General features: G+C 55.6%; 1 protein-coding gene across 1 annotated transcript in view; it reads right to left on the minus strand.

Annotated features, from left to right (window-relative positions):
* Window positions 1-27,162, minus strand: part of LOC111156292 (RAB11 family interacting protein 3) — a 78,854-nt gene that overhangs the window by 19,451 nt on the left and 32,241 nt on the right. Inside the window, exons 2-5 of the mRNA XM_022517070.1 lie at window positions 22,344-22,437; window positions 12,213-12,304; window positions 4,683-4,894; window positions 968-1,117 (exon numbers count right to left, since the gene is read on the minus strand). Of these exons, the coding sequence (XP_022372778.1) occupies window positions 968-1,117; window positions 4,683-4,894; window positions 12,213-12,304; window positions 22,344-22,437 (548 nt within the window). The remainder of the gene's footprint in view (window positions 1-967; window positions 1,118-4,682; window positions 4,895-12,212; window positions 12,305-22,343; window positions 22,438-27,162) is intronic.

Consider the following 27,162-nt stretch of genomic DNA (forward strand, 5'->3'; position numbering starts at 1 on the left):
TTGCCTCCCTGTGACCTAGTCTCAGTGGACTTTCAGGGCACTGGTGGGCGCCTACAGGAAGATGAAGGCAGAGAGGCGGCCGTGTCCCTGGGGCGTTAGGGCCTGCCGGCTTTTGCAAGCCCGTGTGGAGGTTCCACGGAAGGACAGGCTGAGGGGAAATGTCACTGGTGGTGTGGAAGTCCCACCTGAGACAGAAAACGTGAGAGACCGCGTGAGAGGCACAGACTAAGCAGACAAGAAAGACCACCAAGCTGGACAGACACCGTGCAACAGCTCCCAGGCCTCGCCTCCGCGTCGACGCCACCAAAAAGGAGAGCTGCTAAAAGCACTCACGCGTGTCACTCACACCAACTCCCAGAGACGTGCCACAGAGGCCCTCTCCCAGGCCGGTGGGTCCTCTGGGGCAGGCAACCATCTGGGCAAAGGAAGGGTCTCGCAGATGCGGGTTCAGAGATACTCAGCTTCTGCTGTCAGCAAAGGGGGAGGGTTTCAAGAGCAGGCCACCGAGGGGAGAGGTGACTGACCCGCACCGGCTGCTGAGACAGGCAGGAGTTTCGCCTGTAGGGGCAGGAACGGCCTCAGATGGGCCAGTCACCGGCGACAGGCGGCCGGGTGCACAGCCCCTCGTGTGGACAAGAGCGAAGTCCTACGAGGAAGGCGAGCTGGGAGGACCCAGCCCCATGAGTGAAGGCCTCACCCTTCAGCTCAGGCAGCCAGAACTCCCCAGACCATTAGAAGGAAATGAATTGAAAGATATCATTTCTGATGCTAACGCCGCCCGCAGAGGCTGACCAGAGGGCACACACTTGCACCTACAAGAGACTGAATGTAAAACGTGGCAACCGTGCTGTGTTAATTAACTGAAGTGTTCTCTCCCTCCCTCCCTCTCACACACACACACACACACACACACACACACACACGTGTCCATACATGCACCACCCCCAGCGGTGCAGGGCTGCATTACCTGGGGGTAGGGAAAGCGGGGTCTCTGCAGCCATGCTCCCCGTTGCAGAGGGTCTCCAGGGACAGCTCCGCCTCGCTGCCCTCGCCATAGTCCTCAAAATGCTCCTCACCACCTATCACCGTGACGACAGACTGGCTGTGCAGCTGCGATCTGCAAAGGCAAAACACAAGTGACACGCTGTGACTTGTGACCGCAGAACCGAGGGTGTGACGGTACCTTCCGGCAGAATGCGCCACTGGCCACGTATCCGAGTTCAAATGTTCTAGCAGCCACGTTCGAAAGCAGTAAATGAATAGGTGAAACGGATTTTAATAATGTATCTTAACTTACTCCAGTGTATCCAAAATATCACTTCAGAGGCACAATTTTATATTCCCTATTTTGTTTTTTAAAGATTTTTATTTATTTATTTGACAGAGAGAGAGCATGAGCATGGGGGAGGGGCAGAGGGCGAAGCAGGCTCCCCACCGAGCCAGGAGCCCAATGTGAGGCTCGATCCTAGGATCCTGGGATTATGACCTGAGCTGAAGGCAGATGCCTCCCGGACTGAACCACCCAGGCACATATTCGATATTCTTTATTTCGTAACAAGTCTTTGAAATCTGGGGTTCGTTGTACACTTCCAGCACATCCCAATTTGCTCAGCAACTCCACACATCAGGCATTTACAGCAGACACAGGCCCCTGTCTCCTGCGAGTGCACCCCATGCTTCTTCCTGGAGCTGCCGGCCAGTGTGGGTGTGAGACTTCCGCTATGACGTAAAATTCAGAAGAGCAGACTCCAACCAGGGAACGTCAAGGGCTTGCTAGCACCTGTCCTCCTTCTGAGAGGGAGATCACGCACTCCTCTACACCCAGCTTCCGGGGCACAGGGTCACGGGGCCAGGGAGATGCCTGGGCACGCCTGGAACTGGCAGAGGCTGAGCCAAAGGCAGGGGCTCAGGGCTCCACCAGGGGCAACAGAAAACAGCCGTGCTGCCATCAGCAACTCCACCGGTGCTGAGAATCTGAGAGCTGCCCCTCTCAGAAGGGGAAAGGGGGCCTCAGAGAGCCCAGTGACTGTCACGCAGGCAGTGAGGGACGGGAACTGGATCCGTGTGTGTACTGCAGACCAACGCGGCTGACGGACCAAGTTCCAATTTCCTACCCACAAATGCGCGCATCCAGGGAGCGGTCCTGAAGCCACCAAGGACAACTTCCACGGTCCTACACGTACCCGCTTTCAGAAGCAATGGAGTCTGAGCGAGCTGAAGTAGGGATGCACCCTTACTTCTTACCATCCTTAAAAGCACACCCGTAAATACATTCACACACACATAAATGAGGGCGTCTGGTGGCTCAGGTGGCTGAGCGTCCAACTTCAGCTCGGGTCTTGATCTCGGGGTCAGGAGATCGACCCCACGTCAGGCTCCCCGCTGCGTGTGCAGCCTGCTCGAGATTCTCTCTCCCTCTGTCCCTCCCCTCCCCGTTCTGTCTCTAAAAAAAAATTAAATGAAAATAAACAAAAAATACAAATAAATGGAGCGAGATACTCTGCTCCAAGACTGGAAGACCGATGCACGGAGAAGACGCCGATTCCCCCCGCACTGAACCGCATCAGGACAACCCTAACCAGAGTCCCTGCAGACTTCTTTGTCCAGAAACCAACACGTGCATTCTAAAGCCCCCAGGGAAAGGCAAAGGGCCAAAGGCACCAACACAGCCTTGAAGATGAGGACTGGAGGGTTACGTACACGCAGTCCGACCTAAAACGCGCTGGAGTCAGAGCCTGTGTAGCACTGACCTGAGGACGGGCAGACAGAAGAGGCCGCGCAGCCCAGCCCCAGGCCCACACACACTCAGCGGCCTCCCAGGCCCACGGGGACACCAGACAGTGAAGGAAGGAGGAACCCACTCAAAGCTGAGGCTGAGTCGACTGGAGACTCATTTGGGAAACGACCCGAACCTCACACCCCACACAAAAATAAGTTATGGAGAGATGACAGATCTGAATAGAGAGGTGCAAAAATACAGCTTTGGAAAGAAAACGGAAGTAAACATCAGAGTCATATGAAGCAAGCCAAATTTCTAGAACAGTACAGAGGTGGTGCCTGGGTGTCTCAGCTGGTTCGTGTCTGCTCAGGCCACGATCTGGGGGTCCTGCGATCGAGCCCCGTGCCAGGCTCCCTGCTCCGTGGGGAGTCAGCTTCTCCCTTTCCCTCTTCCCCCTCCAGGTCCTCCCCCAGCTCCTGCGCCCTCTCATTCGTTCACTCTCTCAAATAAACAGCATCTTAAAAAAGAACCCAAACTCCTACAAATCAAAAGAAGAAGACAACCCAACAGATGGGAGACACCAAATCACACCCATGGCCTGTGTTTGTAAGGTTGGACTGGGGCACGGCGGTGAACCGTAACCACAACGCACCTGCCCAGCGAAGCCTGTGGAGTCGTCACTGAGACTGTATGACCTGCGAGCCAAAAGTATTTATTATCTGGCCTTTTGCAGAAAACGTCTGTAGACCCCTGCAATCAACAGGGTATAAAAGACTGGAACAGGCACTTTGCAAAAAAGATCAAAGGGGCAAGACGCAAAACAAGGCCCTCATCTGAAAATGCAAGTCAGAACAACCCTGCACCCACACTGCACCCCTCCAGAAAAGGAGCGGGCTGCCTCCAGAAGCCCAGAGGCGGCGGGCCGGCAAGCACCTACGAGAAGCCCGGTCCGTGCCCGTCCCACAGACCCACAAGCACGCTGCGGACGCAGCGCCATCCCACTCCCAGGGACAAACAGGCCACCCAGACACGCGGGGTTTCCAGCAGCTTCGTTCGCAGAGCCAAAGCCGCGAGCGGCCCAGACGGCCACCAGCAGTGAATCAAAGCTACGGCGCGCTCCCACAGCAGAGTGACAGTACTGAAGACGACGGACCACCAGCGCGGAACCCGGGGTGCAGGTCAACAGCCACGGCGTCAGGCTGTTGGGAGCAGCCGGGTGTACAGTGGCTCCAGTTCTGTGTGGTCACCGTGACGAAGGCGCGAGCCCGGGGCGAGCACGGCCGTCATCAGCAGCTGGATACCTGCGAGCTGCCGGCCTGTCTGCACTCACACACCACTACGCAGTCCTTCCGTTAAGGAGGAAAAACCAACAACTCTGGGAGGCCGCACGAGCAACGAAATCAACACAGGCAACACGAGATAAAACCTGACCACTTCCAGAGCTGGGAAGCATGACGGCTTCCCACACGGCACAGGGCTGGTGCAAGTTCTCTTCCCGATCCGCACATGCCGGACACTGCCCCCTCCCTTCGCTGGTCTTCAAACACATGGGGATGCCTGGAGAAGGGGGGACAGGAACAGAAGATCTGGGGAGGGGTGCGGGAAGACAAGCAGGTTCTAAGGGCCTGCTGGGAGATGTGGCCTAAGCACGGTGCCCTGCCTAGTTCCTAAGAACTTCAGCGAGAAACCCAGGTCTCTCTTGACATCATGTAGCGCGTACAACCAGGGTTGTCTGCTGTCGGCAGGAATGCCTCCTTCCTAGGCGGTTGGCTGTCGCCGGCGGACACGCTGGGCAGTGGGCACGGGCTCTCAGAGGGACTCCAGGCCACGCTGGAGGGTCCACTTTCTCCCCAGGTCCCACAGGGACTCCACAGCACTCTCTGACACCAACCCCTCCACAAACCCACTGTGCCCACAGGACACGTCCCCTTGGTGTCCTAGAAGCAACAGCCAGGGTACAGACCTGCCTGGGAGCAGCAGCAGAGCGCCGTGGCCAGGATCCTCCATGGCGTCCAGGCACTCGGAGGGCACGGCTGAGCCCCCAGCGCTGTCCACGTCCCCTTCGGCCTGTAGCTCTGGGTGCACCAGGGTGCTCGTGTCCTCGTCGGTGAAGGTCTCACACTCGCTGTAGGTACTCTCAGACCCCATGTATGCGCTGTCTGTCACTTCGTTGGCCTAGGAGAGAGTGCCAGCAGTCAGTCCCATACCCTGAAATGACCCCGTGTCCGTGAACCTCAATGCCCCACAGTTCCCTACTGCAGGCATCGAGACACCACGTGGAGAGACAGCCTCAGGCAGGGTCCCAGCCGCACCTGTAAGCAGAAATGTCGGCTTAACGAAACAATCCAACGGGTTCTTTTGGTTTGGGAATTTTTTTTTTTTTTTGGTGCCAAAACCCGGGAACGAGTATCCAACAGTTTTCAAAACTGAAACACAGACCCATGTTCCACAGCAGAAAACCCACTAGAGCAATTCTGGAAGTCAGCTGGGTAAGCATACCTAAAACAGACAGGAGGGTCCCAACACCACGGGACAAATCCCAATGTGGCCCCTCACGTGTGCCTAGCAGCACTGGGATGATTTCTATCTGAAGAATTGTGCAAGAACACGCTAATCAAAAAGTCACCGTCAGTGCCCGTTCTGTACGATGTGGCTACTGCTTTGGAATTCAACTCTGGGGTCTAACCTCAAATACTAACCCATCGATTATTAACCAACCCATTACATTCACTGGTTAAAGGTCTAATTTCCACAAAAGCTATCTTTGTTTTCTCTTCTGGACCCAGTGCCCAGTGTCTAGCATAGTGCAAATGATTTCAACTCAAAGAATCATTTCCTGAGCCATTTTCAATTCATCATCTAAGCTTTAATTACAACGCAACTGCACTGGTTAGGGAAAGTAGCCAACACTTCATGCTCAAAACAATCTGAGGTTAACAACTTGAGAACAGGGGCGCCGGGGTGGCTCAGTGGGTTAAGCCTCTGCTTTCGGCTCCGGTCATGATCTCAGGGTCCTGGGATCAAGCCCCGCATCGGGCTCTCTGCTCCGCGGGGAGCCTGCTTCCCCCTTCCCTCTCTCTCTGCCTCTCTGCCTACTTGTGCTCTCTCTAAAGAAAAACAAACAAACCCTTGAGAACTGGAAAAGGTGCACTCTGTGCTGCCATTCTGATGTCACCAGAGGACAGTGTGCTCAGAGGCGCTGTGCTAACAAGAAGAGACCGGTCCCACACTAGCTCTGAGGGCCTCTCAAGCCTGCACCCCACGGCTCCTCGCCCCACTGAAGAGGCATCAAGGCCCAGGCCGAGCTGGTGGCACCCCAGTGCACCGATGACAGGCCAGGGTCCATCCTCCATCCACCGTCCGCCAGCCCAGTGACCCCACATAAGGGTCCCAACCACTCCAAGCCCTGCTGCCTCATCTGCAAGACAGGACTGGGATTAAGTGACCACAGAGGCCGGTACGGAAAGAAACCTGGGAGACTGCAGGGTTCACCATCCCTGTGGGCTCAGAGTCCCAGCTGTGTGTGCGGCCAGAGTACAACGGAATGACAAGAGAGGGAGGGCGCCACCCATGTTTCCAAGGGAAGAACCCATCTTCCTCGGAATCGAAGGCTACCGAGGAGCCCCTAAAACCCTTCCTTCCGAATCTGAACCCGGGAAATCGCTCTCAGCGGGTCGTCGTCACCGAGCAGGTATCGCCTCCGGCCGGGCTCAGGGCTGGCTCTGCACTCGGGCAGCATGGTCAGGGACAGGCCGTCTGAGCTGGGCAGGCACCCGCACGTCGGCGGCTGAGCCCGCGGAAGAAGCGCAACAGAGCAGGCGCGAAGTCCACAGCCGGTTCCCGACGTCTGCTGCGGGCTGGCTGCTGGTTCGCTGCCCAGACGGCACTGCACACTCACAGAGGGGCTGATGCCTGAGAACTACCCAGAACAGGAGGAAGACCCCCCGAGCCCCACTGCTCTTTGTCTGCAAGACAGTGCACTGCAGCCCTCCCTTCCTCACCCACTCCGTCCTCAGACCCCGGAAGCAGGCAGGACTGCACACGGCGGTCCTCAGCCAGCAGGCCCAGCGAGGGCCCCGAAGTCATAGACTGTGGACCCGGAGATGATGTCCTATAGGGAAAAGCACTTAACTCTTGAGGTCGGCTTCATAAAAAGTTCACCCACCAGCACCACTGAAGTAGCACAGCGCTTACCCCGGCCGGCATGGGCCCCAGGCGTCCACAGGCCACTTCGTGTGCGCCAGGGCGGGCCAGCTCAGCGCGGAGCGGAGCCTTTCTTCCCCGGAAGGGGCGGAGGTGCAGGCTCTTGGTCCTGGTTATCTCGCCTGCAAGGAGCTCACCGGAATTGTGCCGCTGAGGCCAGGGCTGCAGCCCGAAGCCCCCCAGCGCTTGGACAGGACAGCTCAGGGCGGAAGCCCGTCTCCTCTGACACAGAAAGCGCGAGACGGACGCTGCACGACGAGCCTGACTGCCGCAGGCCGGGCACACACACTCCACTCCAGGCGACTCGCCCTCCTCTCCAACAGGCAGAGCGGGGCGAGCGCCCCCCAACCTCCGACTGCTCCTTCCTAGGAGCAGTCGGAGGCTCCGAAGGAAGGCGCCCACTGACGGAGTAGGGGGCTCCGTCGGTGGGCGCCTGCCTTCGGCTCGGGTCCTGGGGTCAAGAACCTCGTCAGGTTCCCTGCTCAGCGCCGAGTCTGCATCTCCCTCTGCCTCTGCCCCTCCCCACCCCACCCCACCCCGCTCGTGGTCTTTCTCTCTCAAAGAAATAAATAAAATCTTTTAAAAAATTATACTAACCCCACCCCCAGAACGGAAGCACAGATCCATTCCTCCCACCGTGAAGGAGAACCAAACAAGAGAGCACGGCTTCCGCTTCACTGAAGGCTTCAAGCTTGTGCTTACACCTTATCTGTCCCAAATGGTAAACACGTCCTGGAGGCCCCTCCCCACCCGCAGCCGGAGGGGGTCAGGACCCACTCGGCCTGCGGGTGCTGCCTCCCCTGCTCACCCCCAGCACCCGCCCCAAATACATGTCAGCCAGCCAGGCCACGGTCCGGAGCAGCTGGCTACTCCTGCCTCCCCGTAGTGCACATGAGACGCAGGACCAGCTCACATACCCCACCGGTCAGCTCGTATCTGCCACCACAAAGGACCCAACTTTGCCCAGAAGCCCACAAGTGTAGGCAAATCTATGCTATCTTCTTTTAAAATATTTACAAATTACAGATGTTAAGATGAACTCATTGGAAAATCCAAGTGCATTTGGAAAACTCTGCCGCATGCTACTATTACCTTCCCTGGTTGACAAAGGATCTGCTGATGAGCATGGACGCGGGGTTCGGAGCCAGCGGCGAGGAGCTCACACGTGCCCAACGCTGCCCGGTATCCTCACTGCCCAGGTCACGGTCCCTCTGAGGGACACCGACTGCTCCTCGCACCCTCAGGCGTCAGCCCCTGCAGCCTCAACAGGCCTCACCTGGCTCCACACACCAGCTCTGGGAAGGCGTGCTCGAAAACACTGGGGACGCCTGTCCAGAACGGTCTCTAGCTTCTCGCGACTAACCTCGAGTCCTCCTATTTGCTAGTCTGCTGAGGTCCGGCAAAACCTGTGTGCTCACCTGAAGGGACACCGCAGCCGTGGGCAAAGTTTAACCTGCTCCCAGACATGCTCCATTAATCGTCCTGCTGTGCTGACCAGGGAAGGGAGGCAAAGTTCAGGAAGTGTCCTTGTTGGGTTTTTAACAGACTACAGAACAGTGGCTTTTGTTGACTTTCAAACCTTTGTTGTAACAGTTTGCACAAAAGACACAGTCTCCATCATTTTATCCAGATGGCTCTTTCCTCTACAGGCCTCAGTGGGAGAAGGAGGGAGGAACAGGGGAGGCACAGCAGGGACAACTCTTATCATCCCTGTTTGTGTCTGTTCTCTGTGACCCTCCCCACTGCCCCGAGTGATGAGCTCACCCAGGAAGGCTGCAGGGGCCTTGGGCATGCCACCCTCCCCTCTGCATTCCCGTGAATGTGACAAATCTTACTTAGTCGTCACCCCATCCCCCTCTCCTCAGAAAGCCCACATCAGTCACTCTCCTAGGAGGCGTCTCAAGCAAGGGGCAAACAAGAAGCAGAGGAGAGTCCAGCAGCAGCCCAGCGGGGAACTGCCCAGACGCCCCTGACCCACACTGCTGTGTGCTCCATCAGGAAGCTAGCACAAGGCTGACTTAGCGCTGGAGATCGCCAGCAGGTCTCCAAATGGGATATCTGGGTGTTAACGCACATAGCCTCCACCCACATTTTTACTGAACTTTAAGATTACAGGATGTGCAAGATTTTTTAAAAAGAACATCTTTCGGGGCGCCTGGGTGGCTCAGTGGGTTAAACCTCTGCCTTCAGCTAAGGTCATGATCTCAGGGTCCTGGGATTGAGCCCCGCATCGGGCTCTCTGCTCAGCGGGAGCCCGCTTACACACACACCCCCCGCCTACTTGTGATCTCTGTCTGTCAAGTAAATAAATAAAATCTTTAAAAAAAGAAAAGAAAGAACATCTTTCTGTAAGTTTCATAGTACTTGGTTCCAATCCCCTGAAAGTTACATCTAAAGTTCCAAAAAAGCATTAAGAAGACATGGAAAAGCCTTCAACGCATATAACTAAGTGACAGAACCCAGTAAGCAAAAGCCACACACTGGATTCCAACTCTGACACTATGGAAAAGGCACAACTGTGCAGACAGCAGAAGATCAGCAGCTGTCAGGTTCTGGTGGGGAAAGAGGGATGAATCCCGGGAGCAGAGGGTGTTGGAGGCAGCGAAACTCCTCTGTACGGTGCCGCCCAGTGAGCACATGACCTTGGACACTTGCTCAAACCCACAGAACACATAGGGTGCCTAGGGGGCTCCGTCGGTGGGCGCCTGCCTTCGGCTCGGGTCCTGGGGTCAAGAACCTCGTCAGGTTCCCTGCTCAGCGCCGAGTCTGCATCTCCCTCTGCCTCTGCCCCTCTCCGCCCCACCCCACCCTGCTCGTGGTCTTTCTCTCTCAAAGAAATAAATAAAATCTTTAAAAAAATTATAATAACTCCCCCCACAGAATGCATTAATACCAAGAGGAACCCCTCATGTCAACTATGGGCTTCCGTTACCCACAAGACATCAATACTGGGTCATCAAGTCTAACAAACGTAGCACACCTATCGAAGCACAGTGTTCGTGGCCATCTGTGTCGGGGAACCGGTGTGCGGTGGGAAGAACGGGCACTCTGCACTATCTGCTCCGTTTTCTGAAAGGCTAAAACTCTTCAAATATAAAGTATTAACTGTTTTGCAAAAGTAACAACAACGACAAAAGCCTTAAAAATAAATGTTTCCTCCTTTCTGGAAAAGAAAAAGTCAGAAGCATCCCTTTTGCATTCTCTGAAACATCAGATTCCTACCACACCTTCCGAAGGTGACACGTGCGAGGTGGGAGCTGGTCCCCCAAGGGCACACAGAGGCGGAAGGACCACACTCTCGGTCTACCAGCACAGAGGCTAGGAGGGGGCCAGAGTCGGACAGGACCCCTGCCCACTGTCCGGGGCTCAGGAGGCAGTCCCAGCCGCAGAGGCTGCCACAGTTTTTGGGCCACACGGGCTCTTCAAGCACAAAATGCGTTGACGCCTTTCACCACCGACTCACAGACTCCGTGTCGGTGTCCCGGGCTGCCGCAACGAGTGACCACAAACTGGGCGTCTCAAACAACAGAAGTGTCTCCTCTTGGTTCTGGGGGCATCAGCAAGGCTCCAAGGGGGGGTTCCTGGTGGGCCCGGGCAGCCCTGGGCACGTGGCTCCATCCCTCCAGCCCCCACGCCTCCGTCGCAGGGCTCCTGTGTGTCTCCCCATCTAAGGACACCTGTCACTAGACTCAGGGTCCAGCCTACTTACTACCCAGCACGATCTCATCTCAAAACCCTCAACTTGATTACATGTACAAGGACCCTTTCTCGAAATTATAAGGTCACGTTCACAAGTCCCGCATGATCCTATCTTTTGGGAAACTACCACTCAACCCACTACACCCACCTCCACAGAAAGCGTGCGAAATGACAGAACGCCCTAGCAGAACCCTGAAGAGGGATGGACTGGAAGATACTGACGCTCGGGCCTGGCTCTGCTGGGAGGGGGATAAAGGTCCGATGCGACCTGCACAAGCGTCTTGGCCTAAGGGTTGCGACCCCCGCAGCTGCTCCAAACAAGGCAAGAAGGACTCCCCTGACCTAAGCTGCACTGCTGGGAAACCCAAGGTAAGTCAAGGTGCACAGAGCCCCCTGCTGTCAAGCCAGCCGCCCCACTCCGGTGAGGTGAGCGCCTCTCTCCATCACACAGTCTGGCGGGCCATGCAACTGACACGTGACGCGTCAGAGTCCCGCACGCCTGCAGCCCCCACCCAGCGACACAGGCTCGCAGCTGCCAATGGCCGGACACAACCTGGGAACCCCAGGTCACACACACACAGAATGAACACACCAACCACACCGAACAGGGTGCCATGCCGCGTGGTCCCTGCCCTTGTGGGGCTCAGACCTGGCTGGTACTTCAGGACGAAGCTGTGAGTGCTGAATACTCCCCAGGGGCCCAGAGGTCTGTGGCATCAGAAGTGACAGCCAAAGTGAACCCACGCTGTCTGTGGGCTGGCCCATGCCTGGAGCAGCCCCCCTCAGAGCCAGGACCCAAGACTCCAGAGGAAAGCAGCCAACTGTGGACTCCGGGGAGCTGCCTCGTGCCACCACCTCACTTTAGCCAGCCACCGAGGCTCACAGCCACCGAGGCTCACAGCCACCGCGCCACAGCCCAGCGCTGTTCCCTGAACCTTCGTTGGGCAGCAGTTCCCCAGGGGCTCCCGAGTTTCTGACGTACATCCTAAGGCAAAATGCCACGTCCAGCCACACGGGCTATCCCGGCATCTGACCACCCTCCACGTGTGACACAACCATGTGGTCTGTCTTCTGTGGCTGCTCAGAGACCTCCCTGCCACGCAGAGAACAAAACACCCACAGTTACAGGTGACACCATGTAACCATAGCAACCGTGGGGGCAGGTGGCAAAGGGGCATGAGGTGTTGGAAGTCCCTAAACCCAGAAAATGATCTGAAATTTGATAAAACCAGAACTTCACAGCATGTCGCCTGCTCTGGCTTTGGCAGCCTGGGAAAAGGTGACAGCAACACCACTGCAGAGCCTGAACAGTGCAGCCTGTCCCTCTGCTGACAAGAGGCCCTAAGAGGGTCTCCGCCAATGGCCTCGGGTGAGCAGCTGTGGGGCAGACAGCTGCTGACCTCCCGCCACAACCATGAGCCCCCCAGAGTCCCCAGCATGGGCCCAGGGCTGCAAGGTGAGCCCCGACCTGCCCTCCACGGCACCTCCCAGAGAACCGCCCGGGCACCACGAAGCAGAGCAGGACTCAGAAGGCAAAAAGCAAGACGTGTCAGGTGGAAGCCCTCTCAGCCCCGCAGCGAGCACCACTTGCCTCGAAAGTAACGAAGTCGTCGAACTCATCGGGGCAGGCGGGCGGCTCCTCGTCCTGGGCGGGTGTGACCGTGCACAGCTGGCCATCGGACTCTGCGGGAGAGAAGACATACTCAGCAGGGAACTCAGGGCACCCCCGGAGGCCAAGGGAGAAGGCCCCGCCGCGGTAAACGCAAGCCGGGGCCCGGGCGGCCCATGAGAAGCCGCGCGGGCTCGGACAGGAAAGCGGGTCTCCTCTCCAGCGGTGGTGTGGAGGCTGAACGGTAAAATGTTTGCTTCCTTAAAAACGCGGATAGCATCGGGGCACCTGGGGGACACCGTCGGTTGGTTAAGTGTCCGACACTTGGTTTCAGCCTCAGGTCATGACTTCAGGGTCCTGGGATCGAGTCCCATGTCGGGCTCCCTGCTCAGTGGGGGGTCTGCTGGAGATTCTCTGCTCCCTCCATCACCCCCCACTTTCTCTAAGATAAATATAATCGTTTCATTAATTACACCCAACAGCATCGTAAAGAGGAGGAGCGGGCTCTCAAGGCTGTGACAGTGTCCGCAGGCTTTCAAAAGCACGCAGTACCCGACTCCAGTTTTCTCAGACTTTGGGTGTGTTTGGGGAGGTGCGGCTATGACGAGACAGACCAGAACCGCGCGTCACCCTGGTGCTGGGCTCACTGGCACTTCTTGTTTCCCTTGTTTTTGCTCAACTTTATCTTCTGCAATGCACATTTTATTTTGTAATAAGGAAGACTTTAGAGAAAAAGCTATCCCATCGCGACGGGCTGACTGTCGCTCCTCCGACAGTCAGTGCTCCAGGGCAGTGGTCCTTCTCCGGCCGGACGGGCACTGCTTCCAGGGTCTCTCGCGCGCGGTCCAGGCCCAGCACGTTCCAGAGAGCGGGTGAGCGACGGAAGGCGCCTGAGTTTCCTGCTGCGTCTCTGTGATATCGCCGGCTAAGAAGTACCGTTTCTGCGCTCCTCGTCCCTGCCCCTGGGAGTTCGCTGAGCAGCGGGGCTGAGAGGAGCAGCTGTGGGCCCCCTGACCAGCCCCGGTCGGCCTCTCCTGGCTTCACAGCACCCAGGGGACTCGTGCAGCTTGAGGGCTGGTGGCCGAGGGCCCCGATGTGTGATTAGAAGGCTGGAGACCGAGCCCGTCACCCACGACCAATGGGTCCTCCCCAAACACCCAAAACAAAGAGGCTGTGAGAGCTTCCAGGTTAGTGAACAGCAACACGGCAGGAAGGGGGTGTGTCCCAAACCCCACGGGCGCAGAAGGCCTGCACTCCAGACACTTGCAGACCTCGCCCCGTACACCTCTTCATCTGCCTGTTCCCTTGTAGCCTTTTAAATAAACTGCTCACTGGTGAGTGAAGTTCTTCCTGGGTTCTATCAGAGACCATGGCAAACTATCAAACTGGAGGAGGGGTCCCTGGGACCCCAGAGGCCCTGTCAGGTCAGAGAGAAGTGTGGGTGGCCTAGACGCCTGAAGTGGGGTCTTCGTGCACTCCGGACAGCTGGTGTCAGAGCAAATTAAATTGTAGGACACTCAGTTGGTGTCCCCAGAGAACCGGAGAACCACTTGGTGATGAAAACCCACACACTGGATGTCAATGTTGCGAGTAGAAAACCGATTAATAGGAATTACTTATGTAAAATACATTAGCTACTCAAATAATCTAACATTTTAACATCAGTTCCTTGTTTTCCTTTTCTCGAAGTGGGCTCTACACCCAGCGTGGGGCTCAAACCCGTGACGCCGAGATGGAGAGCCGCACGCCCCTCTGACTGAGCTGGCACGTGACCTTCTTTGGCAGCTGGCCACCTGGGGCACATGCTGCTGTCCATCTCCTGTGCGCAGCCAGGTTCTGAAGTCACCACGAAAGCCGGCTGGCTAGGGGAGGGAGAATGGGTCCTGAAGGACCTTCACCATGAAGCAGCGGCAGGACACGTGGCTATTCTGTCCTGGTTCTGAAGGACCCTCTCAGCTTCAACAGAATGACAACGCTTTCCTTCAACAACTGAGTGATCTCAAACATCTCCGTGGTCAGGAACTCTGAGACACCTACGCTGACTCAAAACCACTTCGCAATACTGATTAAAGCTCTTACACCGAAAACCGCCATGTGGCTTTCAAGAACCATGGGTACCTTCAGGGAGGCGCATGGGTGGCTCAGTGGGTTAAAGCCTCTGCCTTCAGCTCGGGTCATGATCCCAGGGTCCCAGGATTGAGCCTCCCATCGGCCCCTGGCTCAGTGGCGAGCCTGTTTCTCCCTCTCTCTCTTCTCCCCCCTCTGCTTGTGCGCTCTCGCTCTCTCTCAAATAAATAAAATATTTAAACAACAACAAAAACAAAAAACAAACCACAGGTCCTTGTGCTGCACGGTTTCCCCAGGACTGTGGCTAAGTATCTGCATGGGACAGACTGTAGTCGGTGAGAAGGAGCCTGCAGGCACACGGGTAGAGGACCCCGGCACTTGAGGGGGGCCCTGCACTAGAGCTCGGGGTCTCTGCTGCAGGTGAGGGGCCAGGGTTGCTGTGGACACAAGATTTTGGTTTCGGAGGCGAGGGGGTCCAGGGGTGCCAATTACCCCAGTACAGCTTGAGACTGCACGTTGATTTTGTAAAAAGCTAGACTGTCTTTGGCCTATTTTCTCCTCTCAGATGTTCCCAGTCTTCCTCGTCCTTCAAAAACCTGAAACACGGAATTCAAAGGTCTCAAAATGCAGCCGACCATTTTGGACGCGGCGGACGTATGCTCGGCCCTGAGGGGTGGACAGCGGTCGGGGGGTCTTGTCCCACATCGTGGACCGGGGATGTGAACAAAGCTGGTGCTGTCGTATTCCGGACGGGAACGAAATACGATTCTCCTGTTGGTCTTCTCCATGTGAACTAAAACAATTCTCATTAAGGGGCCATTTTTAATGTGCGTGTTCTTATTCTTCCAGAGCGCGGGGGTGAGTCGGCACGATGGCCTATTTGCAGCAACCCCCCCAGCTCGTTCTATTCCTGCAACAGGGCCTGGGCAGGACAGTGACGATCTGCCGGCACTGGGCTGCAACTGGGTCAACACACCGAGTCCCCCGCTGGGTGGCTCCTGGGAGCGGAGCAAGCCCGCCAGCCCAGACGGGCTGCCCACAGCCACAGGAGCACCCGAGGGAGCGCCGGGGGAAAGGCGGCTCTGGCAAGCACATACTCCGTTCTCCCAAACGCTCTCAAACGACAACAGCAAAATCAGCTCTGACTTCCTTTTATCATAGTGTTATTTTCACTCTCTTGTCCTAACCGAAGTTAAATGATGAAATCCAACTACAGAAAAAAGAAAACACCCGACTCCCCGAGCCCACTCGACAGGACATCTGACAGATGTGCAGCTGGGGTGCCCCCACCAGCACGGCCCCCCGAGCCCACGTGGGCACCTGGAGGCCCAGCCCTTCATGCCCGCGCCAGGATCTGGTGCTGGCACGCTGGTACTGAGCCAGGGGCCACTCACTTACCCACCCTGCGGAGACATCCAGGTCTCCCATTGCCCATAGCACGGCCAGTGTTGTACCCCCACACCCTCACCTCTGCTGTCAGACCCCATGTCCAAACTGGACCCATCGGCCTCCCTGCAGCCCAGACATGCCAGGGTGCCACACCCAGACGCCCCCTCCTCCCACACTCCTGTCCCCTCCTGTAGCTGCCCTGCCTCATCATCTGTGGGCTGTCCTGAAGGCAGGGGGGGTGCTGTGTCCCTGGAGCCTGGAGCAGTCCAGGTGCACGGTGTCTGTGCCCACAGTCCTCACGGGTCAGCTATGCCCTCCCCGGGCTGTGGCCCTCATCGTCTGCTTCAAGCTGTCAGGGCAGCCGTCCTCTGCCCAGACACTGGACAGGGACCCCTGTCGCGCAGCCTGGCAGCAGACCACCCCGCAGGGCCCCTGGCCTCCCACCTCACTTCAGGAGCAGGGGTCTGCCCCCACGGGTTAAATTTCAGGGAGGGGGGACACCACCTGCAACATGGCATCATGTTGAGACCAAACCTCACCCTCAGGGGATGCTTCTATTCCAGAATGTTCTCACCACAGGCATAAAACAGCATTTTCATCTTGTATTCTGCCCAGAAAATACATGAACAAGAGAACAAAACACTAAAATGGCAAGAATGACCCCAGAGAAATATATGTTAAATAAATCAGAAGAGACCAGAAGCCAAGAAAAAGAGAGAGAGAGAGAGAGAGAGAGAGAGAATATAATCAGACAGGTGAACAGAGCAGGGCGACACACTAGATCCTGGGTGTATTTTGGTTTGTTATAAGAAACTAAATCGTAAAGAAAGAAAACCTTTATATATATACATAAAATTAAATACAATGAGGGGCGCCTGGGTGGCTCAGTCATTAGGCATCTGCCTTCAGCTCAGGTTGTGATCTCAGGGTCCTGGGACTGTGCCCCGCATTGGGATCCCTGCTCAGCAGGAGCCTGCTTCTCCCTCTCCCACTCCGCCTGCTTGTGTTCCCTCTCTCGCTGTGTCTCTCCCTGTCAAATAAATAAACAAAATCTTTAAAAAAGGATTAAACACAATGAAAAGATAAAATGTAATTGTAGGGGCTCTCCTGGGTGGCTCAGTGGGTTAAAGCCTCTGCCTTTGGCTCAGGTCATGATCTCGGGGTCCTGGGACTGAGCCCCGCATCGGGCTCTCTGCTCAGCGGGGAGCCTGCTTCCTCCTCTCTCTCTGCCTGCCTCTCTGCCTACTTGTGACCTCTCTCTGTCAAGTACGTAAATAAAATCTTTAAAAATAAATAAATAAAAAGGCCTCTCCCCTCTTAAAAAAAAATGTGATTGTAAAAAAGAAAATTAAAAAAGACTTAAAACAGAAGTTGATAAAATAAGAAATTAGTTGAAAAGGGAAAAAAATTAAAATGGAAAGATGAAAGAATCATGAGAAAAACCCCATACTCCATAGACTATCTCCCCAGTGCCGGACTGGGGCAGCTGGGCATGCTCTGGGGAAGTTCTGGCGGGTCTTCTGGGGGAGGGGGCTGCTGGGCTCACTGTTTCCTGGAGGATCCAGGCTAACTCTGGCACTGGCTGGGAGGTTTTTGTTTTTAATTAAATCAAAGTGGACGATTATCCAAAAGAATGTGAAAATACCGAGACTCCAACAACTCCTGTGGGGCTCCATGGGGTGTGGGGGCTGGCCAAGGCAGGCCTTCCACCAAGGTCTCCCAACTTGTGGGCTCTGAGCGGTGGGGGCTGCTCCCAGGTCCCGAAGGCAGCGCAGATGCGGCACTGGATCAACAGAACGCAGAGGGCCGGGTGCCACGGCGGATGGGGAGGGGCCGGGGAGAGCTGGCCAGGTGAGCCAGGACAGGGGTCTGCAGGGGAGGGCAGGCTGGAGTAAGCCGTGGATGGAGACAAGAGAGCCCTGCCCAGCTCCCCTCAGGCAGAGTCCGAGACCCCAACCAGGCCTGGTCTCAGGCTCCTCTCCACCAAGCCTTGGGGCAGACAGAAGGGGGAATGGCCCACACCAAGGGAAGGAGTGGGGAGGAGGTGGTGTGGATGAAGGTCCTGTCTCAGTGAGTCAGGATGAGGTCAGGCCTCAAGGAGACAGGCCATTCTCAAGACGGCCACTTCCGCAGCACCTGGGCAGCTCAGTCGTTAGACGCTGCCTTCGGCTAGGGTCATGATCTCGGGACCCTGGATCGAGCCCCGCTTCGGGCTCCCTGGTCAGCAGGACGCCTGCTTCCCCCTCCCCCACTCCCTGCTTGTGTTCCCTCTCTCGCTGTGTCTGTCAAATAAATAAACAACATCTTTCAAAAATAGGTAAGACGGCCACTTGCCTCACCAGACTGATATCCACACAGTCCTTGAGTCCCTCAACTTGCAGACACCTGCGGCCCACATGACAGCCACGTGGGGCCACAGCCAGCAGCCCTCCTTCTCCGCAGAGAAAGCAGCAGCCTCGGCAGAGACGGCTCCTCCCCACTGCCAGGCATGAGCGGCCGGCAGGTCTCCCTAGAGCAGTGGGTCACACGCTCTGCAGGAGCTCCTGCTGACTGCCCGGTCATGACCCCCCAGAACTCCTGCAGCTGAGGCTGCCTCGGTGTGCACGAACTCCGCCTGTCACAACAGACCAGCCACCAGCCTGGCAACAGGACCACGGACTTCGGCGGAGAGAGGGCCTCAGAGCCACATGGATGGCACCGGCCATCTGGCTGGCCGCTGCCCTGGGCTCTTACCTGCCCACGTACACAGACCAGCTCCCACTGCTGCTCCCAGCTGCAACCCTTCAGTCTGGACTCCCAAACCCCCTGAACCCGAGGAAGCCCAGTCTCGCCCCTCCCGTTCCGTGGCTGTCGGCCCAGAGACACACAGATGCCAGTGTCCTGTCAGTAAGGCCGTGTGGTGAGCGGGAAGCCTGGCAGACACGGCCAGTGCACTGTGGCCAGCAGCTCCAGCGTTCTGGTTTCTGTGGTCAGCAGGGCTAATGGGTTCCTGTCCGTAATGAGAGGAGGGGTCACAACAAACCCAGGGGCACACGTCATCCCTCCCGTGGCTGGAGACGGAACCAGTGCCGAGGGCAGTCCTCACACAGCCTGTCACGCTCGTTCCTCTGAAGAGGGTTTATGGGGCGCCTGGGTGGCTCAGTGGGTTAAGCCTCTGCCTTCAGCTCAGGTCATGATCTCCGGGTCCTGGGATTGAGCCCCGCGTCGGGCTCTCTGCTCAGCAGGGAGCCTGCTTCTCCCTCTCTCTCTGCCTGCCTCTCTGCCTACTTGTGATCTCTTTCTCTCCCTCTCTCTCTCTCTCTCTCTCTCTCTAATAAATAAATAAATAAGTAAATCTTTTTTAAAAATTAAATTAAAAAAGAGGGGCGCCTGGGTGGCTCAGAGGGTTAAAGCCTCTGCCTTCGGCTCAGGTCATGATCCCAGGGTCCTGGGATCGAGCCCCGCATGGGGCTCTCTCCTTGGCCGGGAGCCTGCTTCCCTCTCTCTCTGTCTGCCTCTCTGCCTACTTGTGATCTCTCTTTCTGTCGAATAAATAAATAAAATCTTAAAAAAAAAAAATTAGGGTGCCTCGGTGGCTCAGTTGGTTGAGCGACTGCCTTCAGCTCAGGTCACGGGTCCCGGAGTCCCAGGATCGAGTCCCGCATCGGGGTCCCAGCTCCATGGGAGTCTGCTTCTCCCTCTGACCTTCTCGCCTCTCATGCTCTCTCTCACTGTCTCTGCCTCAAATAAATAAATGAAATCTTAAAAAAAAAAAAAAAAAATTAAATAGTGTTTCTAAATAGTTCCCTTGAGTTCCTGAATTCTAGAATTTTCTACTGACATCCTGGCACAGTACCTGAGGATTGTAGCATATCCTTCCCCACTCTGCCTGCGCCAACCTTCCAGACTGGTCACGTCTAGTCTCTGGTAACAGGAACGATCAACGGCTCTCACTATCATGACTACACGGCACTCAACTGCCAGCCGACCGGGATTCTAGAAGCACATTTTCCGTGTGCTTCAGCTGCTCGCTTTCCCGGCAACGGTGACTGCCAGATGTCTTGGGCCTGGCCTCTACGCACCCGTTGCCTTCCTAGCCCTAAACGGTCAGGCCGGGCAGCAAAGGCTTTTCTGATGACCCCTGAGTTCTGGGGCCCTCCAGCTTCCGTCCCCGTCGACCCAGAAGCCTACACCCGGCCAGTCAGTTACATCAGCACGAAGGTGAATTAAAGCTGCCGGCCACTGAGGCCACCCCCATGTCTGAGGGAGCCCACCCCCCCCTGCCCCGGGGATGGAGCTCAAACAGACACCCGTGGTGGGGCCCCTCCGTCAGAGGGCGCACCGTCAGGCTCGCACACCACATCCCCAACCAATGTCAGGGAACACAGAGACCTCACTCTCTATCACACACAAGTAGGTGTGAAATTAATGACAAAATCTGAAAAGACATTCAGAAGTTGAAAGAACTTTTAAATAATTGGTTAGTCAGAAATCACAGTGGATTTTAAAACTAAGAGAAAAAAGCATATACAGTGAGTTTCCCACAAGTTAACTGATGGAATTTTTGGAGAACAAACCCATCCCAAGGGCCCCGGGGGCCGCTGCAGTGGCCCAGGGAGGTCCTGAGGCGCATGGCTGGGCACGGGAATGTGGTCCATTTAGGAAGCCACCAAGGACACCAGCGGTTGAGCAGAGGCCAAAATTTCCATGAAGTCACCACTAAAATCTTTGTGCAAAAGCATGAAGGCTTGAACAACGTCATGTCTAACTGCACACCTGACCTCAGACGGTCACCCAACGGTTACCACATACTGCCTACATGGCTACAGACACAGGCATGTGACGCTAAGCCCCAAGGACTCTCTTCCTCATCCCCGTGCCCACACAGCATCACCCGCACCGCCCATCCCCTGCCAGGACCACCGCCCAGAGGGTCTCCTGCCCCACCCGCTCTCCATGTCTCCCCACCAGGCCCCATCTGCCACCCTCACCCCAGGCCCAGGGCCCGCAGCCTCTCCAACCGCAAGCTCAATCATGCTCATCTCACAGGCCTCAGGGCAGCTCCACCACTTGGCCCAGACCACACTCCAGCCAGCCTTCCCCGGCTGCTCTCCAGCTCTCCTCCCAGAGGGCTCCCGCCAGGAGCCAGCCTGCATGGCTCTGTGCCTCGGCCCCCACCTGCCACACCCACAGCCCCCTCCCTTGGGACCCCTCCTCTCATTACTAGGTGTGCTCTGGACCCAAAGGCCCACAGGGTTCCCGGGCAATGGTGGCACTCGTGTGCGTGGACTGACTGGGTAAAAGGGCAAAGGGTAAATACAGGTCACGATACACAGAGGTATCTCGGAGCCACCCGGCCTCAGTGTTTTAGGAAACCCAGCCCCTCTGGGACACTACTGGGCAATACGGTGGACAGACAGGGGACAGACCATAGACGCAACTCTATCAACAACTGCGGATCAGACTTCAGGTCCAAGGGCATCCTCTGAGCCGACCACGACGGGTCCTGCTCAGGTCTGCTCCTCCTCCTCTCACAAGTGCAGGAGGGAGGGAAGAGCCTGCCACCAGAGCCTTTCTGCCACCATCACCCCAACACACCGGGCTGAAGCCGGGCCACGAGAAAAGGAGGGCTCTCCAGGGCTCCGGAACTCGAAGCAAAAACGGGCGGCATACGGGCAACCTGAGAGCATAAGAAACTAAGCTTACACCCACAGCACCAGCCACCGCACCCTGTGGACAGGCCCCAAAGCCGTGAAAACACGTGCCCACACGGAGACATACACAGACGTCCAGAGGGGCTGTACTCATCACAGCCCTAAGCTGGAAACACACAGCTCAAACGCGAGTGTCCGCCCCGGGCTACAGAGCTACGTGTGGGAAACCAGCTGCGGCGGCACCGTCCTGCCATCGAAAAGCAGACCCTGGTCCACGCAGCGTGGACGAAACTCAGAGACACCACAAGCAGGCAGCAGCCGCACGGAAGAGCGCGCCGGACAGTTCCCTCCGTGGGAGCCAAGCCCGAGGGGCGAAAGCGCCTCCGGGGGACGACCGCCAGCCCAGGGTGGAGCGAGGAGTGAGGCCGCTGCAGGCCGAGGGACCGGTCCACGGGACGGTAACACCGGCCGGGGTTTCCATTACTAGTCATGAAGAACGGCCAAAATTCAGAGTGACAAGAGTTACTGAACATCCGTGCGCTTACCGTAAGGCAGTTTTCACTCAAAGTAAGGCCGCAAACAAACACCGAACTCGAGGTAGCCACGGCCACACAGGCCGAGGCAGTCGGGGTGGCACGCAGCCCATGGGGCGGGAGGCCGGGCGGAGCACGGCCAGACCCGCAACCATGTAGGGGAAGCGGCACGCGGCCCGCGGGGCGCAGCAGCTCGCACGCACGCGGTGCTGCCGCGGGGCCCTTGCGGTCCTCCTGCGCGCCTGCGGGAAGGGCCCTCGCCTTCTGATACTGTGGCCAGGAGGCTGAGTCCGCTCTGGAAGACGGCGTGTGTGAGGAGCGAAGGACAACGAGAGGGCCCGAAACCCAGGGTCTTATAGGGGCTTGGAGGGGAAAGGAAGACGTTACGTGCAGCCGAAAGGGCATTCCTGAGGGTGGGTGAGGGCACAGCCAGGGCAAGGGCTGGAGCAGAGGACGCGAGGAGAGGGAAACACGCGGTGGGGGAGACTGACCTCCGTTCCTGATCGCGGTGATCCCTCGACAGAAGTCCTCAAAACTGATCACGCCAAGCCCACCGGGGTCCAGGTATTTCGTTAAGTCCTTCACCTGGAATTGTCAAGAGAGATGACGTTATCGAGCCTTACAAATCAGAGGACGGTACGCTCTGCCCCCGACCCTCTCCCCACGCCCAGACGAGCAGCCTGCTTGCAAGGTACGGTACTGAATGCAAGAGTGACCAGAAGCTCCGGCCAACGCGGGAGGCCTCCCAGGGGAGACCGGCCAACAGCACCCAGGACTGCCAGCGATGGATATAAGCTCCTGCGGAGTCAACAGCCGTGCTGTCCAGGGAGAGATCGGGAGTGCTGAAGGTTTAGGTATCAGTCAAGCCGTTGTGAGACTGTCACTAACGTAGCAGAGACACCCCCCCCATCCACTCCCAGAGGCCTTGCAGGCTGTGCAGAACCCTTAGTAAAAACGGGCAAGGAGACCCCAAATACCAAAAATCATAAAAGTAAGATGAGTCACACTTGGAATTTACAGAGAATGAAATTCTTCAGAAAGAAGACACATTTATATTTTTTCTTTCCTTTTTTTTTTAAGATTTTATTTATTTGACAGAGACACAGCGAGAGAGGGAACACAAGCAGCAGGAGTGGGAGGGGGAGAAGCAGGCGTCCTGCCGTGCGGGGAGCCTGATGCGGAGCTCGGTCCCAGGACTCTAGGATCATGACCTGAGCCGATGGCAGATGCTTAACACTGAGCCACCCAGGCACACCTATATTTTCAAGTATAAAGTGGGTTTCATCAAAATTTAAAACTTTTGCATTTCAAAAGACACCATTAGGGGCGCCTGGGTGGCTCAGTGGTTAAAGCCTCTGCCTTCGGCTCAGGTCATGATCTCAGGGTCCTGGAATCAAGTCCCGCGTTGGGCTCTCTGCTCAGCAGGGAGCCTGCCTCCTCCTCCTCCTCTCTCTCTCTGCCTGCCTCTCTGCCTACTTGTGATCTGTCAAATAAATTTTAAAAAATCTTTAAAAAAAAAAAAAAAAGACACCATTAGTCAAGGGCGCCTGCGTGGCTCAGTCAGTGAAGCATCTGCCTTCAGCTCAGGTCATGATCCTAGGGTCCTGGGATCGAGTCCCACATGGCGGGGAGGGTCCCCTGTTCAGCAGGGAGTCTGCTTCTCCCTATTTCTCTGTGATCTCTCTTATTCTCACTCTTTAATAAATAAATAAAATCTTTAAAAAAAAAGTCACTATTAGTAAAACTGAAAGTCAAGACACAGACTGGAAAAAGATATTTGCAAATAACATATCTGATAAAGGACTTGTACCCAGAATGTGTAAACAACACTTACAGTGCAGTAACGCGAGCTACCATTCTTCTTTAATGGGCAAGACATGGAAAGAGACGTTCTACCAAATAAGACAGACACAGGTGAGCACAAGAAAAGATGCTCAAGATCGTGAGTCATTAGTGAAATGCAAATTAAAACCACAGTGATGTCACGCACTACGAACAGCTGTATTCACAACAACCCACGATTCGGGCACCCGGGGGGCTCAGTCGGGGTCTGCCTTCCACTCAGGTCACGATCCCGGGGTCCTGGGATGGGCCCCATGTCACGCTCCCTGCTCAGCGGGGAGCCCGCTTCCCCCTCAGCCCTCCCCCAAGCTCATGCTCTCTCACTTCTCTCAAAAAATAAATAAAATCTTTGGGGCGCCTGGGTGGCTCAGTGGTTTAAGCCTCTGCCTTCAGCTCAGGTCATTATCTCAGGGTCCTGGGATCGAGCCCCACGTCAGGCTCTCTGCTCAGCAGGGAGCCTCCTTCCCTGTCTCTCTGCCTGCCTCTCTGCGTACTTGTGATCTCTGTCAAATAAATAAATAAAATCTTTAAAAAAAAAAAAAAGATTTATTTATTTATTTATTTATTTATTTATTTGACAGAGAGATCACAAGTAGGCAGAGAGGCAGGCAGAGAGAGAGAGAGGAGGAAGCAGGCTCCCGCTGAGCAGAGAGCCCGATGCGGGGCTCCATCCCAGGACCCTGAGATCGTGACCTGAGCTGAAGGCAGAGGCTTTAACCCACTGAGCCACCCAGGAGCCCCAAATAAATAAAATCTTTAAAAAAATATTTAACAAAAAAATAAATGAATAAAGAGATAAAAAGGACTGAAGAGAAAGCGACAAGGACTGAAAACAAAGGCAATCTAATGTAAGAGTAACAGAAGCCCCAGAGAAGAAAAATCAAAGCAAAGGTCCAGAACAAATATTAAAACTCTATATAAGAAAACTTCTCTAAGATAGAATCTTCAGCGTGTGCTGAACTACCACCTCAGGCACCAAGAGCTCAGGACCCCAGAAGACCCTATTCCAGGACTTACTCTGGTGAATTTCCCGGACATTAAAGAGAAAAACCTGAACAGCTACGCAAACTTCAACTGACTTTACAAAAGAAAATCTGATCATCATTAAACTGTTGAGCAGCAATACCCAGTGACAGGGAATGTTCCAATCCATGATCTAGGGTGTTGCTCAGGACAGGCGCCTTTATGCCACTGAAAGAGAGAACAAAGACACAGACTGAAGGCCCGAAGCGAACACCTGTGATCCCAAATGTGACCGGAAGAGTCACGATGAAGTATCGCTCGTGGAGTATTAAAGAAAACAAGGACCTTCTAACTCTGACCAACCGACAGTAAGCACCCTGGCACCCAGGCTGTGATATTTAAGCCCCACTTCCCACGAAGAGGAACCGGGAGCCTTGGAGGCTGGCCAGGAAGCGGACACATGGAGCCCAGACTCCCCGTCACACCTGAAAACAAAGAAGCTGTCCAAGTCCCCTTAAGTCATAGCCACTGACTCAGGAGCCAGCCCTCAGCCTTCACAGCCAGAAGGGAAGCACGAGCACGATGAGAAGGGCAACTCAGGGGACGGAGACCCCCCAAATGCGCTGTAACCCACGAAGGCGCACTAAGGGAAAAGCAAAGGAACCGGCGTCACTGGAGGACACTAGTGCAAGTGAGAAACAAAGGGAAAGAATCAGGCGGTTCGCCCGCCTCTCCTCTACAAACTGTTTAACTCAGTTTCTCTCTATACAGCACGTCAGCGGGGCGCCTCGGGCAGCTCAGTCGTTGGGCGTCTGCCTTCGGCTCGGGTCGTGGTCCCAGGGTCCTGGGTCGAGCCCCGCATCGGCCTCCCTGCCCTCTGCCCTCTGCCCCTGCTTGTGTTCCCTCTCTCACTGTGTCTCTGTCAAATAAATACGTAACATCTTAAAGGAAGAAAACCAGAGCATCTCCGCAAATGAACAGGGGAGGGACAAAGGACCAAAACGCCACCCCTGCAATGCTCAACGCAGCAGTACGCAGAACCAGGGACACTCCGCGCCGCCTAAAACCACGAGGACAGACCACGCGACGCCACGCATCTCCTGATGGAAGCACGCACCACCGCCTAAATCCAGCCTGCACCTAACTACCAACGTACAGAAATACAGCGATCAGAGCGACACGTTTTGACGGCATCACACGGCTGTAACCAGCAAGCCCACTCTGTGAGGACCCTGACAGAGAAGCGAGCTGCTGTTTCCAAGGGAAAAAAGATGGAGAGGAAGCCCTCACTATGAGACTTGGAAGACGTACCAATCTGGGACCATGTAAGGGGTTTTAGGATCCTGATTCAAATAAACTGTTGTTTTAAATCCTATTTACAAAATAATTAGAAATGTGAATACTGATCCTAGATACTGAATACTATATGATACTAAGACAACTTTTACAGGTGTGATAATGGTATTTTAGTAATTTTTTCATATACTCACTGAAGTATGTGGAGATACTTCGAACGCTGGGAACTAAGGGACATCCACGGCTACACACATGTGGCTGACTGGCCATGACTGATCGTTGCTGAGGCGGGGGCGGGGTACTGGGGAGACATCGCACCATTCTATCTACTTTCGTATAGGCTTGGACTTTTCCATAACGAAAATCTTAAAGAGAGAGAAGACAAAAGAGCAAAGCAAGCAAGCAAGAGAGGACCGTGCCGGAGGGGCAGCGAGGAAAAGGAGTAAGGCACTTGGCCCGAAGACAGCTCACCTCTGACCACAGAAGGAGGCCAGAACCATCCAGGAAAGCCAGAGGACAGGAGGGGGAGGCCATGCAAATACTTGGGGATGAGGTGTAGATAAGGTATTTTAAAGGCAGAGAACCAGGGCTCAGGCTACAGTGCGCACGGGCCCCTGGCCGAGCTGGCCAAATCCGTTAATCCACACCACCCACAGTGTCTGTCAGGGCGTCCTCTGCAGTGGGCAGTGGGCAGGCTGCCACGTCCAGCCCTCGCACCACTATTTGGGTAACATAAAGCCAGACTGGAATAGGACCAGCTCGAGCTGACTGACCCTAACAGTCCAGGGCCCTCAAGCCACAGACTGCGTCTCCCTCTTCTCCGTCCACTATGTGGAGAAGATGGTGGCCACTGTCCTTCCATCCCAGGGCCCTACATGCTGCTGAGATATGGGGCCTGGGCGTCCATTCATCCGCTGACTTCTTGAGACAACTGACTTGGAATCACTGATAAAATGTCTCCTTCCATATCTCACAAAAACTCTCCTTCCTAAAGCACACGATCTCTAGTGAGAGGTTCACTGGAAACCTGAACGGCCACCTAACCTGGAATCCCCAGGGGCCACTCTGTCCTGAAGATGCCTGAGAATTCTGGGGCACCTGTCTGGCTCCCACAGCAGAGCATGTGACTCTTGATCTCAGAGTCACGAGTTTAAGCCCTACAGTGGGCATAAGTTTTACTTCACACACAAAAAAAAAAAGAAAGAAAGA

Source organism: Enhydra lutris, unplaced genomic scaffold (genome assembly GCF_002288905.1).
Source record: "Enhydra lutris kenyoni isolate GAN:26980312 unplaced genomic scaffold, ASM228890v2 scaffoldscaffold45, whole genome shotgun sequence".
Classification (NCBI taxonomy): Eukaryota; Metazoa; Chordata; class Mammalia; order Carnivora; family Mustelidae; genus Enhydra; species Enhydra lutris.